At 36.0% G+C, this 19583-nt stretch overlaps 1 protein-coding gene across 2 annotated transcripts in view; it reads right to left on the bottom strand.

Annotated features, from left to right (window-relative positions):
• The window catches only part of RAB6A (RAB6A, member RAS oncogene family), an 82703-nt gene that overhangs the window by 24630 nt on the left and 38490 nt on the right, over window positions 1-19583 (bottom strand). The window contains exons 2-5 of one of the 2 annotated variants that reach the window (XM_042957523.1): window positions 16113-16171; window positions 7813-7866; window positions 6326-6431; window positions 4239-4350 (exon numbers count right to left, since the gene is read on the bottom strand). In XM_042957523.1, the coding sequence (XP_042813457.1) occupies window positions 4239-4350; window positions 6326-6431; window positions 7813-7866; window positions 16113-16171 (331 nt within the window). Of the gene's footprint in view, window positions 1-4238; window positions 4351-6153; window positions 6260-6325; window positions 6432-7812; window positions 7867-16112; window positions 16172-19583 lie in introns of both variants that reach the window. The other variant, XM_042957522.1, reaches the window with a different exon arrangement.

The following is a 19583-nucleotide window of genomic DNA, read 5'->3' as shown; positions in this document are numbered from 1 at the left end:
CATAAGTTAACTAAAATTTAAATAAAACAAAAAACAAAAAACAAAAATTGAAAAAGTTGACCATGATCCTTTATAGCCAGAATCTTAAAAGAGGGTCTAATAAGCCAATTTACCCACTGATTCTCAAAATTTAAACATCTGGGAATCACTGGGCTACAGGGGACAGAAAGTATTGAGCAACAGGGCGCTTATTTTGAAACACTGAAACAGATATACTCTGGTCTTTTCTACAAGTTTTTACACACAACAAATTGTAATTCTCAATGTGATAAAGACATTTAACTTTGAATCATTTTTATTAAAACTTTTTCTCCTAATTACCAAAGTAATTTTTAAAAAGGGCAATCATTAGGGGTGCCTGGGTGGCTCAGCTGGGTGATCACTGGACTTCGGCTCAGGTATAGTCTTATGGTTCGTGAGCTCAAGACCTGCGTCGGGTTCTGGGCTGACAGTTCAAAGCCTGGAGCCTGCCTCAGATTCTGTGTCTCCCTCTCTCTCTCTGCCCCTCCTCCACTTGTTCTCTCTCTCTCTCAAAAATAAACGAACCTTTAAAAAAAAAAAAAGGGCACTCATTAACATTAGAGTCCTCCATAATCCTACTCCTTCTCAAAGATGTAGAGACAGTTAAGTCCCATGTATGCTTATACAGATTTATTCTAAAAAATAAAAGAAAAAAATATATATATACATCTACCATCAATTTTCTTAAAAAATTTTTTTTAATGTTTATTTATTTTTGAGAGAGACAGAGACAGAATGCGAATGGGTTAGGGGCAGAGAGAGAGGGAGACACAGAATCCAAAGCAGGGTCCAGGCTCTGAGCTGTCAGCACAGAGCCTGACGCGGGGCTTGAACTCACGAGTGAGATCATGACCTGAGCCGAAGTCGGAAGCTCAACCGACTAAGCCACCCAGGCACCCCTACCATCGATTTTTTTTTTTTAACACAAAGAATATCATGCTATACATACTGATCAAATCATTTTTTAAGCTTCATGTGTTAGACATCAATAAATTCCTCTCATCCTTTTTAGTAGCTACGTGTACTTCATTTATAAAATGCTACTGCTACTGATGGACATTTAGATTGATTTTAATTTTTAATATTACAAATAATGTTGAAATAAACATTCTTTTTTTTTTTTTTAATGTTTATTTATTCTTGAGAAAGAGAGCGTGAACAGGGGAGGGGCAGAGAGAGAGGGAGACACAGAATCTGAAACAGGCTCCAGGCTCTGAGCTGTCAGCACACAGCCCAACGTGGGGCTCGAACCCACAAACTGTGAGATCATGACCTGAGCCGAAGTCGGACGCTTAACTGACTGAGCCACCCAGGCGCCCCTGAAATAAACATTCTTGTATGTTCATTTTTTTCCCCACATTTGTGCAGGTGTATCTGTGCAATTACTGGAGGTGGGTTTGAGTCAGTGAGTATTTTATTTATTTTTTTTAATTTTTTTTTTTTAACGTTTATTTATTTTTGGGACAGAGAGAGACAGAGCATGAACGGGGGAGGGGCAGAGAGAGAGGGAGACACAGAATCGGAAACAGGCTCCAGGCTCTGAGCCATCAGCCCAGAGCCCGACGCAGGGCTCGAACTCACGAACCGTGAGATCGTGACCTGAGCCGAAGTCGGACGCTCAACCGACTGAGCCACCCAGGCGCCCAAGTCCATGAGTATTTTAAATTCTGATACTGTTAAACTGCTTCATCCCAATATATTAGTTACATTTTCAGTATATGAAGAGTTCTTGTTTATTAAATTCTTGTCAATACTATGTATTATCAATCTTCTGAATAACGGCTGATCTAACAGGTAAATATGATCTTCATATCGATAATATTCAGACTTAACCAATCTTTGTCTTTATGGCTTTAGGGTTTCATGTCATGATTCTAAGAAAAAATTTTTATTAAAAACAATATTTTTTATTTTTTTAATTTTTTTTATGTATATTTATTTTTGAGACAGAGAGAGACAGATCATGAGCAGGGGAGGGGCAGAGAGAGGGAGACATAGAATCCGAAGCAGGCTCCAGGCTCCGAGTTGTCAGCACAGAGCCTGACCCAGGGCTTGAACTCACAAACCATGAGATCATGACCTGAGCCGAAGTCAGACGCTCGACCGACTGAGCTACCCAGGCTCCCCTTATTAAAAACAATATTTTTTAATGTTTGTTTTTGAGACAGAGAGAGATAGAATGTGAGTGGGGGAGGGGCAAAGAGAGGGAGACACAGAATCTGAAGCAGGCTCCAGGCTCTGAGCTGTCAGTACAGAGCTCAATGTGGGGCTCAAACTATTGAACAGTGAGATCATGGCCTGAACCAAAGTCAGACACTTAACCCACTGAGCCACCCAGGCGCTCTTCATGTCATGCTTATAAAAGGTCACCCACTCACTACCAAAACATTTTTCTTCTAATTCTTTTTTAACAAACATTTAAATATTTTACTCATTTTAAAATTAATTTAGTGGAATGAACAAGGCTTTAATTTTTAAAAAATGTTAACAGTTGAAGGGTGATAGTCTGGCAAAAATTGCTGAGAAAGGCAGTAATTCCAAACCAATGGACATACATTACCTTGAAGAAAAAATTACTTCAAGTATAATTTTCTAGCATTTGTGTACTCAACTGAAATATTACACAATAAAAGAATAGATGATATACTCATCCATTTGGCTAACTCTACCTGTTAAAACAAAACAATTCAGACACACAATTTTTCTATTTAAAAATTAAAGTATTGGCGGGGGGGGGGGGCGCTCAGTCACTTAAGCATCCAATTCTTTTTTTTTTTTTTTTAATTTTTTTTTTTAACGTTTATTTATTTTTGAGACAGAGAGAGACAGAGCATGAACGGGGAGGGTCACAGAGAGAGGGAGACACAGAATCTGAAGCAGGCTCCAGGCTCTGAGCTGTCAGCACAGAGCCCAACGCGGGGCTCGAACCCATGGACCGTGAGATCATGACCTGAGCCGAAGTCAGACGCTCAACCAACCGAGCCACCCAGGCGCCCCTAAGCATCCAATTCCTGATTTCAGCTCAGGTCATGATCTCACAGTTCATGGGATCAAGCCCTGCATTGGGCTCCACGATGACAGTGTGGAACCTGCTTGGGATTTTCTCTCCCTCTTTCTCTCTGCCCCTGCCCTGCACACACGCGCACGCACTCTCTCTCTCTCTCAAAATAAACATTAAAAAAGAAAATAAAAGAACTAGAGACTCTCTACTAGAAGAATATATACCTATATCATCTTGAAATTCTCATAGTGTAGATAAATAAAATAGTGAAAATTTATGATGCCAATTGATGTCCAAACAATTATTTTCATAAAGGAAAGATGATTATACTCTGAGTTTACTTTTAAATCAAGAAAAACTTTTTTGTCAGTGTACTACCAATTCCAAATGAAGTACCATGGGAAGAAATGGGCTTAACATTTGCACAAGCCTTGGAACATATTGGATTTCTTTGCAACATTTTAATTAATAGTACAAATTCAATACCTGAATTTCAATATCCATCTCATGAATAAACAAACAGCAATAGTAAAAGCTTCTACTATTAAGTGAAATGGTCAAGACTATTTAAAGCAGAAAGACTATCCAGTAGATTACTTAGGATGCTGAAGGCAGATATTCAAGCCATGGGCTCTACAGTGAATGTTAATAATTTTGCATCCTGTGACTTGAATATGGCTTTGCTCATTTGACTAAGGTATTACAATCAAGCTATTCAGTTCAACTACACAGTCTGGTTCAACCATACAACTTATAAAAAGAAAAGAAAAACTACACCACTGAATTATAATGAATATTTATAAGAAGTCTACCAAAAGAGTGTGCATTTAATCATTATGAATAATTTTTAAAGATAGGATTTGTTTCTTCAAACATTTTGTCCTTTAACAGAATACTGCTCATGTTTATGAGGCCTAAAAAATGCAAAATAGTTACCAGCTTCGTGTGTAAACAATCTTTGTTTCCCCCCACATGTAAACAATCTTGCACAAGAACTATTTACACATGGGCTTACACAAAACAAAAAAACTCATTTTCCTTTAAGGAAATGTTCAATGTTTACATTTATATTTCAGGTTCTCACACTGAAGAAAAGGGGGGTATAAACTTAAGAATTAAACATGTCTCCTTTCAAAACAATTCTTCAGTAATAAAAATAACAGGTTGTTTAAGGAAGAAATCAAACATTCGATACACATACAAAATCACTCTATACCTCTTGTCAGCAAGATCTGTTTTATTTCCTACTAGCATGATGATAACATCACTTCCTCTTTCTGTTCTGACATCATCAATCCATTTTGTAGTTTGCTGGAATGAGTTAACATCTGGTATAGGAGGGTGGACAGAGAGATTAGTGTTACTGCAAAGTCTCCCCAAGTGACAGACTAAAAAAACAAAAACAAACGAAAACAAACCCTGGAAGTTGGAGGGGGGGGTGGCACATTAGGACCCACTTTTAATGTGCCTGCAACATAACTCCATTTTATCTGAGTACAACTGTCAGTGACAAATCACAAAAATAAAGTCCTCAAGGTTCCTTTTATAGTATAAAAATTTTGAACATGACCAAATGAATGCAATGTACCATATATAATAAAAATTAAAAAAAAAAAGCTTTTTAAAATTTAAGGACAGCTACGGCAGATAACATGGTGTCACATTGCCACAACATTTTTTTGATTACTTACACATACCCAACATGACAAAGAAAGCATCTCCAAAAGTATGTCAGCCAGTAAATCCCAACACATCCAGAAAATTTGTAAAGCTTTAAATAGCTTTAAACACCACTCTGTTTGCACTGCTTATTCAGTTTGTGATCACTTTAACTTGAAGTTTATTAGTTTAATGCACCAGAATCACTTGTAACAAAATCCATCTTTCCTAGCACCCAATTCTAAGTAGAATACTTAAACACTTTTTATAGCAGCTCCAGAAAACAGTTTACTAATATTTTAACCACATGTGCATTTTTAAAGAAAAAGACACCAGGTTTCACTTGATTTGGTTAAAGTAAGCACAAACATTTTAAAGCTGCAAAACTTGTCAATGCACAATGAACATACATTGTTTTAAACAAGTAGCAACCCAAAGTAAAGCTTCAAGAAAAGAAAGATTGCATATAGCACATACCCCACCCCCCCCAAAGGTCTCTGAATGCAAACTTGTAACTTATAATTCTGCCATTGCAATTATTAAGTAGTTATGACTTCTAGCAGATATACAAAAATGTATAGTATCACTAACGCAAATCAATAGTTTGTATATGTAACACTCTTTTTGAAATAAGTCTAAGATGTGACACTATTCTGGTTTTCCTACAAATTATGGACTACTATATGGAATGATGGCTTAATATTGCCTGATATATATAATAAACCAATTTACAAAGACAATTTTAATCAGAGAGCATTTCCCTGTCAGTCACCATGTTCTGTGGGAAATTTACAGGCACTTAAAATGCCAAAGACATTATTCAGTCTTTAGGGAAAAGAAAAAGGAAGATCATCACTTGTTTTAGTCTCCTATTTAAAATTTCTTTTTGGAGAGAAATGAAAGTGTAATTTGTTAGCAAAAAAGTCAGTCACAGAATCCAGATGTGATTCAAATGAAAATGATTAATAGAAAACTGCACATTACATGTTTTCTCTGCCTTCTCTAGAGAGAGGATGGCTGGAAGTGGAAAGCAGAGAAAAGTTGGCTAGCAGAAGCTTTTAATAGCCTCAACAGAGAGCCTTGGAGAATCTGAAAATGTTGGCAAGAGGCTTAAATGCAGATTATTTTATTTTAGAGAAATCTGAGATCAAGTTAAATGAAAAAGGAGACATTCTTCCAACCATAATTATGGTGTGACTTAGGGATAACAGGATACTAGGAAAGCCTTGGAGAGAATTCATGATTAGATCTGAAGGAAAATTTCCATGGCAAAAAAACCTGGCACAGTGGAAATAAAGCATATTGGTACATACACAAAAGCAAATATTTCTGACCTAGCTGGTCTATAAGGTTTGCTATGACAAAACTCATTTTTACATGCTAGTATAGAAAACAAGCACAAGACAAGAACATGCATGCAGCTAAGCTAAAGGTTGAAAGAAGATTAGAAATGCATAATTCCCCCCACTCACTTGTGATATCATAAACAACAACTGCCACAGTGGAGTCACGAATGTAGCTAGGAATCAAGCTCCTGAACCGCTCTTGACCTGCTGTGTCCCATAATTGCAATCGTACCTAACAACAAAATCAGTCAAACAAGCAAGAAAAATAAGAAAGGTCAACCCGTTGCAAAATACCTACTTGTGATATCGTAAACTACTACGGCTGCAGCAGAATCACGGATGTAACTGGGAATGAGGCTACGGAAACGTTCCTGACCCGCAGTATCCCACAGCTGCAGCCTGATCTGTGGGATGGGAAAAAATAAATAAAAAAAAAAAAAAAACCAAACTCATACTAAAAATAAAAAAGAAATAATGTTTTTAAAGGGGAGAAGGTGGGAAGGAGGTAAAAAGCAGACTCATGCAAAAGGTTGCAGGGATGTGAAGAATGAAAATAACACAAAACTCCTTTCCTTTTTCAAAAGAGAATAATATTAAAAATTTGCTCTGTAGGTACATGACTTAAAAATGGCAATAGGGGAATATTTCACAGAATCAGAAATACAGCTCCCTTTTTTTCACTCCCTATAACCTCTCTTTGAATCTTATGCCTTCCAGACAGCAAAAAGTAGATTCTGTTGACGTTCAGTGAGCATAAAAGGGAAAAATGAAAGTAAATGTCAACAAGCAGCCCTGGCTATCAGAGTAAAGGAGTGAGCGCTTCTCTGAAAGCCTCTCTGAAGTTAAAAGCATCTCTTTTCTATTGAGTCCAGAAATTGGGTCTTTGACTACTGTGCTTATGTTTCTCCCACATGTTTCTTCCCAGAACACTGTATATAACCCAACAAAAAAGGAAAAATATCTTTTTGCAACTCTACATAAAAATTTCTTTATTTTCTTACTTTTTCACATCTACATTTGAGGAAGAAAAGCCTGAAAACAAGTAGTACTGTACTATTATAAAGCAATTTCTAAGCTTTCAAAATTTAAGAAATGGCATGCTAAACATTAAAACATAAAAGAAAAACCCACACACTTCTAGGAAATAACATTAGAAGCACAATAATGTTTTTTTGGGTCTAGGTCCTGAAATAATGCATTTAAGACAGTCACTGCTTAGTTGATAGGAATCTCTTCCAGAGACAATAGGCTGGAATACACTGTGCTTAAAGGGAGCATTCCAAAAGACAGGTGTCTAAATCCAACAAATAAATACATATTACTTCTTCTATTCACAGTCACTTCGGTATACATCATATTCTGACAAATAAAATCTCGAAATTCACAAATGATGTGATATTCAAATGAAAATATTTCTGAATGCTTCAAGAGTAGCACTCAAAAAGTCTTTAGCAGCTCTAATTTCTTGATGAAAATACTCTTCATTATCTCAATGCTATCTGTTATCATTTTTCCAAATCAGGATGACATATTTTATTTAGCAAGCCTAGGGCCTTCAGGGCTTTCCAATAACTTGGCCTTCTCTCCCCTTTGCATTTTACTTGGGGATTAAATCAGAATGCTAAGTACTACCACTCTGTAATAACAGTTTTTCTCAAAGCTTATACACTAACTTTGTCAACTTTACTAAGAACTTCTTATGATGACAATTACTGATTACAGCTCTGATCACAGTTTTCTATCCTGGAGTGCTGCAGAAAATTGCACACTGAAAACATTACTCACTGTTCGATCCTCCAAGTACATTGTTTTTGATAAAAAGTCAATACCAATTGTTGCCTGTAAAACAAAATAAAACAAAAAAATTAAATAATAATAATAGTTTAATGGCAGTCAGCAGTTTAGGGTTCAAATGATAATTATGACTTCTATAATTAGAAGAAATAATTAATAAACATATCATAGCTAAGTATAAATGACCAAAATTTTTAGTGATAATGGCTTCCACCACTGAACATGTGCTGTGTAGTAAGGGATTCTTTAAGGCCCTTTACATGACCATCTCTAATCCTCATACATCTCTGCAAGGGTAGCTATTGTCATCCCTATTTTAATCTTTTATAGTTAATAATATTGGGGTTCAGAGAAGTTAAAAAACTTGTCTAGGGAAACAAAGCTTTTGCTATGGAGCTGAGAGTAAAAGCCCAGCTTTTTCCAATATATAATGATTTATATATATTTATACTTATACACACACACACACACACACACACACACACATATATATAAAATTTTAAACTGTGGTAAAATACACATAACAAAATTAATCATCTTAACCATTTTTAAAAATACTACTTTTTGGGAGTAGTTTTAGGTTGACAGCAAAACTGAAAGGTACAGAGATTTTCCATATACCCCCACCCCCACATATGCATAAAACCCCCTACTATCAACATCCCCCACCAAAGCAGTACCATTGTTACAGCTGATGAACCTACTGACACCGATTTTATACATATACATAAGTATATATAAAATATAAACATTATATATTATACAAATAATATATATAAAATATATAAACTTAAAATTATATATACATATAATTACACACATACATATATATATACATATATATAATTTCTTTTAAGTTTATTTATATATTTTGAGATAGAAAGCACAAATGCGCCGGGGGGGGGGGGGAAGGTGGGCAGCAGAGAGAGAGAGAGAGAGAGAGAGAGAGAGAGAGAGAGAGGAGAGAGAGAGAATGAGAGAATGAATCCCAAGCAGACTCTGCACTGTCAGAGCAGAGCCTGATGCGGGACTCAAACACACAAACCGTGAAATCATGACCTGAGCCTAAGTAGGACACTTAAAAGACTGAGCCACCCAGGCGTCCCTGACACTCATGTATTTTTTTAAGACAGATTTTACTTCTAAATTGTGGTAAAATACGTATCATAAAATGTGACACTTTGACCATGTTAAGTGTACAATTCCACGGCAGTGATTGCATCCACAATGATGTACCACTGTCAACACTATCTGTTTTTAACACTTTTTTATAACCCCAAACAAAAACTCTGTGGTCTATTCAAGTCCCTTGCCCATTTTTATTATTATTATTTTTTTTTACATTTATTTATTTTTGAGAGACAGAGCACAAGTGGAAGAGGGGCAGAGAGACAAGACACAGAATCCAAAGCAGGCTCCAGGCTCTGAGCTGTCAGCACAGAGCCCAACGTGGGGCTCCAATTCACAAACCATGAAATCATGACCTGAGCTGAAGTCCGATGCCCAACCAATTGAGCCACCCAGGTGCCCCTCCCTTGCCCATTTTAAAATTAAGTGTGTCATTTTATTATTGATTTATAGTTCTTTATATATTTTAGATATCAAGCCCTTATCAGATATGTAATTTTCAAATATTTCCTCCCATTCTATAGGTTGGGCCTGGTGCTTTAATTGAAAACCAGTTGTCAATAGATATATGCATTTATTCATGAACTCTTAATTCTATTCCACTGGCCTATATGTCTATCTTTATTTTGATTACTGTAGCTTTGCAGTAAATTTTGAAATTGGGGGTGGGGGAGCCTGGGTGGCTCAGTTGGTTAAGCACCAACTTTGGCTCACGTCATGATCTCACAGCTCATGAGCCTGCTTTGGATTCTGTGTCTCCCTCTCTCTCTCTGCCCCTTCCCTGCTTCCACTCTGTCTGTCTCTCTGTCTCTCTCTCTCAAAAATAAAATAACTGTTAAAAAATTTTTTTGAAATCAGTATTAGTCTTCCAATTATTATTTTCCTTTTTCAAGACTATTTTGGCTTCTGTAAATTAGAATTGACTCTTTCATTTCTACACAAATGGCAGTAGAAATCTGACAGGGATTGCACTGATTCTGTAGACTGCTTTGAGTAGTTAGTATTGACATCTTAATATTAAGTCTTCCAATCCCTTTGCCTGGGATGTCTCTCCACTTACTTAAGTCATCTTTAATTTGTGTGTGTGTGTGTGTGTGTGTGTGTGTGTGTGTGTGTGTGAGCAGTGCTTTGTAGATTTCAATTATATACCGACTTTTATTAAGAAAGCAAACAAGCATACAAGCAAGCAAGCAAGCAAGCAAGCTAGCGTTCTCCTTTATCCTAAACTATGTGACTACATATTACAAGTGTATCTCTCTCTCTATAATTCCATCATATGACATTTAATCTGAAAGTGTGTATCCTATTCTGTTATAGGCTGGGAATAATGGGCTTATAAATTCGAATTATTGTGCAAAAGCATCTAATTGACAAACCTGAAAAATATACAAGAATGGTATAGGGCTACATTTAAGAAATCTCATTAGCAGAACCTCATTTAATCAGATAATGTGGTAGAGGCAGCTAATTGTCTAGACAAATATCCTATTTTCCCCTTCTTCCTTATTAAAAAAATCAAACATTTATTTAAATCCATACTTTTCCCATTAAAAAGACTACATTTTCCAGTCTTCTTTGTGCTTTAAATGGGGTTGACTCAGTTGAGAGGTGCACTGTTGGTATTTTTCCTTTTCTCCTTCTTCCTGCCTGGATATGGATACCACACCCAGAACTCCAGGAACCATTCAGTAACCATGAAGCAACCTTCACAAGGAAGTCATATATGAATGAGATCTGATTAAATTTAGAAGGCATCTTAGTCCCAGAGGACCATGGAGCTGCCACACAAGCCTGGGACTACTTTACCTCTAAACTTTTTACATGAAAAAAATTCTCATATCACTTACTAATGTTATTTTATGTTTATTATAACAGCCAAAAGTAATTTTAATAGCTACAAACAAAAATATGCATTCTCAGATCTCACAGTCAACACATATAAATGTTTTTTAAAATTAGTACAAAGTAAGACTTTATGATAAAATGTATAATAATCCCCTCCTTCCACTGCACTGTCCTAGTTTTGGGACATCATTCATACACTGAACTCATAAAGGTCAAAATTAACCTGAAAAGCATAGCCTGTTCCTGCCTGCTCTTCTTTTCAGTTAATTTTATTCCAAGCAGAGCTACAATGGCAAAGAAGTCGATCAGCCACAGGAATTAAGCCAACAGCAGGAAAAATAGAAAGAATGGCTAGGAAACTAAACATTATCAGCTATTCTAGGATCTTAAATGTTACTGATGTGGAAATAATTCAAACTTTCATAAAAGAGGGATGAGACATCAGTGCTGCCTCTTGCTCATCTTCTTTATAGAAATGCAGAAGGCAATAATTGTAGAAGAAACCAAAGGTTAGAGAAAATTCTCCCACATATCTTAATTTATAGCTTCACATTATTTTAAGTGTTAATTAATTCACTGGGTAAGGAAAGTCTACTTTGTAAAAGACAAAAAATTAAACTGAGTACTTTTATTGTGGGAGCACACAATTCAAGATTGAATAATGACTTACCTAAATACATCAGCATCAAGATAATAATGATAACTGTAGTTTGGATATTTATACTTGGATGCTCTCCACTCAGAACAGTGTTTATTTGCCCCAATAGCAATTTTCTAAAATACTGCAGATGTAAACTACTATTTTGTCTGACTTCCTTCCTACATAACTGTTTATCACCTTTTCTGATGCCATACACAGTCGAGACCCCTCAACATCATGATTTTAAGGAACATGAGTTTTCCTACACAAAAGTAATTAAGTAAGGAAAACAAGTTTTCCTCTGTACCAAGCAATGATAATCAGCTTCCTTTGTGGTCCAAACATACAAAGTTCTGTTGCCTAGCTGCTGCTTTCCCTAGCAGGAGAAGATAAATCAAGAGTAAGTGTTGAGAAAGGCGAAGACTAGAATAAAGAAAGAAAAGAGTGGACAAGTTAAAGAAGAGTCTATCTAACATTGACTAATAGAGATAAGTAAAAACAATGAAGAAAGGCAAAGGATCCCAGAAGCAAGACACTGATATGGGTTCCATTTTAGAAAGGTAACCATCCCATTACTACACATGTTTATGTATATTTATGTATGTGTATATTTATGTATGTATGTATACTTTTCTCTTAGATATCTTTGTGCCACATAACTTAGAACAGAAACTATGTAGAATCTATTTCAGAAATGAGTCGCTATAATAGGCATAAAATTTTACTTATGCAAGGTGAACAAGTTCTAGAGATCATTGTGCATATATTTAATACTGTATTGTATACTTAAAAATCTGATTAGGAGGTAGATTTTATATTAAGTGTTCTTAGCACAGTTTGAAAAAAAAAGGAACTGTTCTCCCCCTACCTCCCATAAAATGACAATACTTCTGATAGGAGAAAAAAGAGTCCTTAAAAATTAAAGAAAATTTAAAAATAAGAAATCAAACACTGGATGAGAAAAGTAGTCCCATTAGTGGGGCGGGGGGGTGTGGGTTGGGTGCAGATTTTATTTCCATATAACAAAGTATAATTTTGTGTAGAATAATTTAAAGCTTTAACTTAAAGAGGTTAAGGATATATTTGATCACCACCATCTTCCTAAAAAATTCACTTAAGCTGTTTTAAACATTTCAGTATTTTAAACTATACAACCCTGAATTTATGGGTTTTTTTTTTTCCAATTAAGACAAATACTTTATTCAAATCCATCAGAGAAATGGACAGCGTGGGTTGTAACAAAGCATTATGCTTTAAAGCACAGATCAGTAATTGTATATAAAGAGTATACACTGCTACATACAAATTAAATTGATCAGAGCACAACTTTAAAGCAGCACCTTTGTGATATTTTTAACTTTAGTACTCCTCTCCTTCTTCATGTTCTCCTTCAACTGAATCCACACCAACCTCTTCATATCCTTCTCAAGGGCAGCCATGTCCTCAGAGGCTTCAGAAAACTCTTCTTCATCCATGCCCTCACCCACATACCAGTGAACAAAGGCATGCTTAGCACACATCAGGACATCAGGTCCAGGTGAGCCCAGGCCTCAGCAATGGCTGTGGTGTTGCTCAGCATGGCTGTACTTTGGCCAGGTCTCCACCAGATACCACAATGGGAGGCTGATAATTAATGCCAACTTTGAAGCCAGTGGGGCACCAGTCCATAAATTGAATGGTACTCTTGGTCTTGATGGTGGAAATGGCAGCACTGACATCTTTGGAAACCATGTTGCCACATTACAACATGCAGCAAGCCATGTATTTTTTTTTTATTTCTTTTAAATGTTTATTTTTGAGAGAGAGAGAGGACGAGTGGGGGAGGGCAGAGAGGGAGACAAAGAATCTAAAGTGGGCTCCAGGCTCTGAGCTGTCTGCACAGTGACTGATGCGGGGCTCAAACCCCCAAACCGTGAGATCATGGCCTGAGCTGAAGTTGGACACTTAACAAACTGAGCCACCCAGGTGCACAGCAAGCCATGTATTTACCATGGTGAGAATCATATTTCACCATCTGGTTGGCTGGCTCAAAGCATGCATTAATGATCTCTGCTACAGAAAGCTGTTCATGGTAGCCTTTCTCAGCAGAGATAACAGGAACATATGTGGCCAGAGAGAAGTGGATGTGGGGATAAGGCACCAGGATAGTCTGGAATTCTGTCAGATCAACATTCAGGGCTCCATCGAATCTGAGGGAAGCAGTGATGGAGAACACAATTTGACTTATCAACCTATTTAGTTTAGTGTTGGCTGGGCATTCAATATTGAGGTTTCCACGACAGATAGCATAGATGGCCTCATTATCTACCATGAAGGTGAATTTATGTTGATTGCCACTTTGTAACAGCCTTTGGAATAAGAAACCCTCTAAATTCAAAGTAATCTCAGAAGTTAGTCTGAGCAATATAATCTTTCTCAAATAAACGAATGAATCTAAAACAGAAATAAACAAAAAAAGAAAAATCTGTGGGTTTATAACTGGATAAAGGAAATAAGTGGTGAATAAGAAGAGCAACTTTAAGAGAATCAATTCCAGATGCTCTACTTAAAAAGAACAGGTTTTTTTCTTTTTCACTTTGACATACTGCCCAAATTTTAGTCAATTAAGGACTCTTTTGGCCAGTTTCCTTCTTTTTAAATGAAATGAATTCAGTGCAAAGGAATCATACAGAGAACGTGAATTATTAACTAAAGTTTATCATTTTTGTAAAATAAAACTTCACTTAAACTAAGTTTGATACATACATTACACATGGCTCCTATAAGCCCAATAATAAATTTCTAGCAATGAGACTAGCTCTTTAATTAGTCATTTCAGAAGTCTTTCTGATGTGTGTGTGACCAGGTGTATATAGGGAATCTTCAAATGATTCAATGAAGAACTCTTCACCTGATAACTAAGTTGGTAGCTAACTACAGAAGGTCAATTCTTCATATTCAAAGATAATACTTAATATATTGTCAAGCTGATTTCATTAAATAAGGACCTAGGGTACTACATTGTCCAAATTTTCCTGTTAGAGCTAAACTAAAAGAATATCTAGGACTGTACCTAATTGTTATAAAAACCTGTAACTCACATTGTTAATAAACGTCTCCTGTTAATGCCAAAGCACAATATTTTAGCTTCATTAGCAACAACTTTTCCACAAAGAACCAAAATCCTTCCCTATCTGTCAAATTCTATCAATATCACTATATTTATGTCAACATCACTACCCTTATATATGTCTGATTGAACAGCAACCTGAAGAAACAGCAACAGCACTTTAATATATGCTTGAAAGATCTACTTAATTTCACTGAGACCATGAGTGTAACAAAATCCTTTAGAAACACCCAGAGAACTCTAAATAGGCTCTAGCTAGTGAGTCTTTAGCCCAAGACTCTGACCCTAGTTCAGATTTTTTAGCCTATGGTATTTGGGTCTACTCCCGAACAGTTAAGCTTACACTTTTCAGGAATTTTCCACATATGGCTCAATGACATCAATATTTTTGTTAGTCTCTAAGACTTGTATTTGTAGTTTTTCTGATGAGAAGAGACAGAGCATTGCTCAGAATCAAGATACTGTACAAAAGACAAGGTCATCTAGGTAAGGCCTATAAGCCATAGAGTTTAGGGACCCAAAAAATTGGGGATATATGATATAAAGGAGTCCAAAAGAAACTGAAGCACTCTTGTTGATTGAGCTATTTTTCATTTTTAAACTCGCTTTTCTCAGGTCTTATGAAGTAGCCAAACCATTTCTGAGATATTCAAAAGAATAATAAAATATATACAGTACATATTAACTGGTTTTTTATTTAAGAGACTTTTCTAAAATGTCAGATTTATGGATGAGTCATTTCTGTTCTATGATATTTATGGTTGTTAATAAAATGCTTAATTAAAAACAAATTCCTTCTTAGGATGATGGAAATGTTCTTAATCTTCACTGTGGTGGTAGCTTCATAGGTATACACATCTATCAAAACATGTCAAAATATAAAGAGTTAATTCTTTACTACTATGAGATTTTAACAGTTCTGTATGTTTGGGATAACAGTTCTTTACCATGTGTCCTTTGCTTGTTTTAGGTTTAGTTTACTTTTCTAATTTCTTAAAGTAGAAGGTTAAATTACTGATTTAATGTACTTCTTCTTTTCCTTACAGCACTGCTTTAGCTGTATCATATAAATTTTGGTATGTTGTGGTTTCGGTTTTTTTTTTCCATTTGTCTCAAAGTATTTTCTAATTTCTTTTGTGATTTTTTTTCTTTGACTCACTGGTTATTTGGGAATTTGCTATTTAATTTCCACATATTTGTGGATTTCCAAAATCTCCTTCTGTTAATGATTTCTAATTACATTACTCATTTATTCTTGACTTTAAGTGTAGATCAAAAGGTCAGATAATCCTAGGCTTGAACCACATAACAGAGTATCTACAATCACTCCTACCTCTGTCCCAAATGGTAATTACCAATAATCTTTTGGAAAGGACTTTGGAAGAGGAGATAAAGAAATCAAGTGAAAAGACTGAGGACAATGAGCAAAATCAGTTATACTCTGTATTTATAAAGCATTTTACAGATTACAGAAAGTGCTTTTATGTAAATGTGAACTTTTAAAAAGTCCTTAAATATTACTTCTAACACAAAATAGAGACAATCAGTAAGTTGGCAAAAATAAAATACCTGGTAGGTGTTGTCAAAACTGTCATACATGAATCTGGTGATCAAGGATGTCTTTCCAACTGAAATGAAAAGGAAAAAGATTCACTTAGTTAACATATTACACTGGGTTCTCAAGCCATTCTTCTACAGAGGACTGCAATTACAGTCAGTGGGAAATATCTGCAATGGTTCTACTAATAATAATTTTAAGATATATAGCCCCTATTTGTTGAAACACCTTTCTCTAATAACAGATAACAATCTCTCAAATTAAGAGCACAGGTAAAGAGTATAGTTAAGAATTGAGGAAAATGAAAAGATGGAGGAAAACAATCAATTATGTTGACATTTCTAATTCACAAAAGGGCAAGCAGATATTCACTTGGGCCCTAACAAACAGAACTAGGATTAGACTCTGAAGAAATTATAATTCACTTACTGGACAGTAACCTGGAAAAATTGAGGTTCACATTCACTTCATTTAATGAATCAAACTCCTGAGAATATAAAGACTAAAGATGGAGAATCCTAGGAGAAATAGGAGGGCCACAAGAACTACAATGTTTTAAGAGTAACAAAGAAGTGACAAGGAAAACTGTATTGAAACTCATCTCAGGATCACATCTCTCCACTTCTCTGGCAAGGCAATCCCAAAGATTCATAATACTACTTTGTGCTGGTATTTTCAGGTTAATCCACAGGAAAGTGTCACTAAATAAAAAATAGTGGAATACTGGCAATTTCCTTACCAATGGGCATACTCTCCAAGGGCAAGAGCCATATCTAATTTTCCTATTTTTCCAGTAGCTTGACACAGATCCAACAAATACTAAATTAATACAAGTAAGTGTATTAATTATGTCAATTAAAGAGTGCAAATAAGTATCTCAAATGCTCCCCCAAATGTAAAAGAGGTGTGATCCTGGCCTCTATATTATATTCTCTAATCTTATATCATATGAAAACCTGAGGAGAAAAAATGGGCCAAAGAAGGAAGAATCCCACTAAATCATGTACCCCAAATGTCTTATTTCAGAAAGCCTAAAACAGCATGTTGAAGAGAAAAGCTATAGCTAGTCCCCAGACCAGACCCTAGTCAAAAGCAAATTGATGTTTGAGAAGAAGTCTCTTTATAAAGCAACAGTGGAACTATGTACTTCTTCATTAGTAAATAGTACATATAGTTTCCATTTTTTAAAAAAAAACACCCACCACCTCTTTCACATAAAAGAGTAAAATGTATATTTGTAAAGCAGGCAGCACAGAAAATAACAAGAACAAAGTGAAAATTATGTATATCATACCACCCATATACAACTAATGTTAGTATATGTTTTTCTGAAATATTTTTTATATTTAAAAATACATACTTAAAGGTAAAATGCTAGAACCATTCAAAGGAAAGCCAGAAACAATATACGCAGTACTATTTTGAACACTGATTGGACTCTATAAAGTAAATGTAGGGCACCTGCGTGGCTCAGTTGGTTGAGTGCCTGACTCTTGATTTCAGCTTAGGTCATCATCTCATGGTTCATGAGATCAAGCCCCATATTGGGCTCCAAACAGAACCTGCTGGGGATTCTCCCTCCCTCTCTTTCTACCCCTCTCCACCCCCTCAAAATAAGTAAGTAAACTTAAAAAAACAAAAAAAGGTAACATGGCCATAATGGCAGAAGAAATTATGTTGCACTACCTACCCAGCCTCCAGGTTTTAAAGAACCTGAACACAGACCATAAGAAAATACAAAATGAAAGATACTATATCCTTGAATGAAAAATAGCAAAGTGAGGTTTTCCAGTCTGTAATTTTTTGCGTGAAACACGACCATACTTAGGTTTCTGGCAGCCCACAACCTAACTGACTTGAGTTGGAGGACAAAGTTCAGGGCACAGAACAATTAGAAAGATTAGGGAAAGGAAGCTACAAAGAAAGTGAATTGGAAAATCTGCATTTAAAACATAAAACATCTCCATCCTTAGCTGATTTCCTAAACTACCTATGAGGATTGATGGGAAGACTTCAGGATTCCCAGTGAAAAGTAGCAGCTGGGTTTTGAAACAATTGAGCTACTACAGGACACGGGGAGTTTAGAGTTTGAATCAAGCCAAGGTAACTGCCTTCTCAGCCACAAAAAACTCTTTGGAGGAACAACAAAATCCAGAGTCTCTGTATACTTTCTCCAACATGTCTACTATATAATAAAAAAAATAGTAAATGCAAAGAAATAAAAACACATAATTCATACTCAAAAAAAGAAAGAAAGAAAACAGGCTCCAATGCAAGATGACCCAGATGTTACAGTTAGAAAACAAGGATTTAAGGCTGCGATTATAGATATATTCTCTGTGCCCCCCATATACAATATATATACACACACACACACATATACTGAATGACCTGAGCCGAATATTTGAACATGTACACACACACACACACACACACACACACACACACACACACACACACAGAAAGGGACAGAGAGAGAATCTTAAGCAGGCTCCATGCTCATCACTGAACCCAACTTCCTATGACCCTGGGATCATGACCGGAGCCAAAATTAAGAGACGGATGCTCAACTGAATGAGCCACCCAGGCGCCCCAAACTCTTTTTTTTTTTAAAAAAAGTGACTCTTGATTTTGGCTCAGGTCTGATCTCGTGGTTCATGGGTTTGAGCCCTGCATCAGGCTCTGTGCTCACAGTGCAGAGCCTGCTTAGGATTCTCTGTCTCCCTCTCTCTCTGCTCTTCACCCCCGGCTCAAAAAAAAATAGACATTTTTTTTTTAAAGTAACAAAGAAGACTTTGCAACTCATGACATGAGATGAGCATAACCCTAACAAAGACATTACAATAAAGTGAACATTATGGATCAATTATCTCTCATCAACACAGACTCAAAATTCCTTAACAAAGTATTAGCAAATCAAATCCCTGTATATATAAAAATATCTTCATAAGTAGGTGGGGATTATCCCAGGAATAAAAGGTTAGATCATACAAAATAAATAAAATAATGTAATCCAGAATATTAACAGAATAAAAGAAATCTGTAAGTTTATCTCAATATATATATAAACATAGTATATGACAAAATTCAACAGATTCATGATGAAAACTCTAAGGAAACTAGTAAACCCGAAATGGAAGGAAAATGTAGCAATCAGATAAACAGTATGTACAATGAAATCTATAGTCACCATTGTAATGGTAAACTAAACAGTTTCCTCCAAAGAATGGGGAGGGGGGGGAAGCAAGGATGTCCAACCCACCACTTCTTTTTTACTTTTTACTTTTGTTTTTAGAGGGAGAGAGTGTGTGTGTGTAAGTGAGTGGGGGTGAGGGGCAGAGATACAGGAAGAGAGACTCTTAGGCTCTCAGTGCAGAACCCAACTCAGGGCTCAATTCCATGACCCTGGGATCATGACCTGAGCCAAAATCTAGAGTTGGACGCTCACCTGACTGAGCCACCCTGATGCCCTCAATCCACCA

The sequence above is a fragment of the Panthera tigris genome, chromosome D1 (assembly GCF_018350195.1).
Source record: "Panthera tigris isolate Pti1 chromosome D1, P.tigris_Pti1_mat1.1, whole genome shotgun sequence".
NCBI lineage: Eukaryota > Metazoa > Chordata > Mammalia > Carnivora > Felidae > Panthera > Panthera tigris.
Note: the sequence above shows the minus strand (reverse complement) of the source record. Positions and strands in the feature narration are given on the sequence as shown.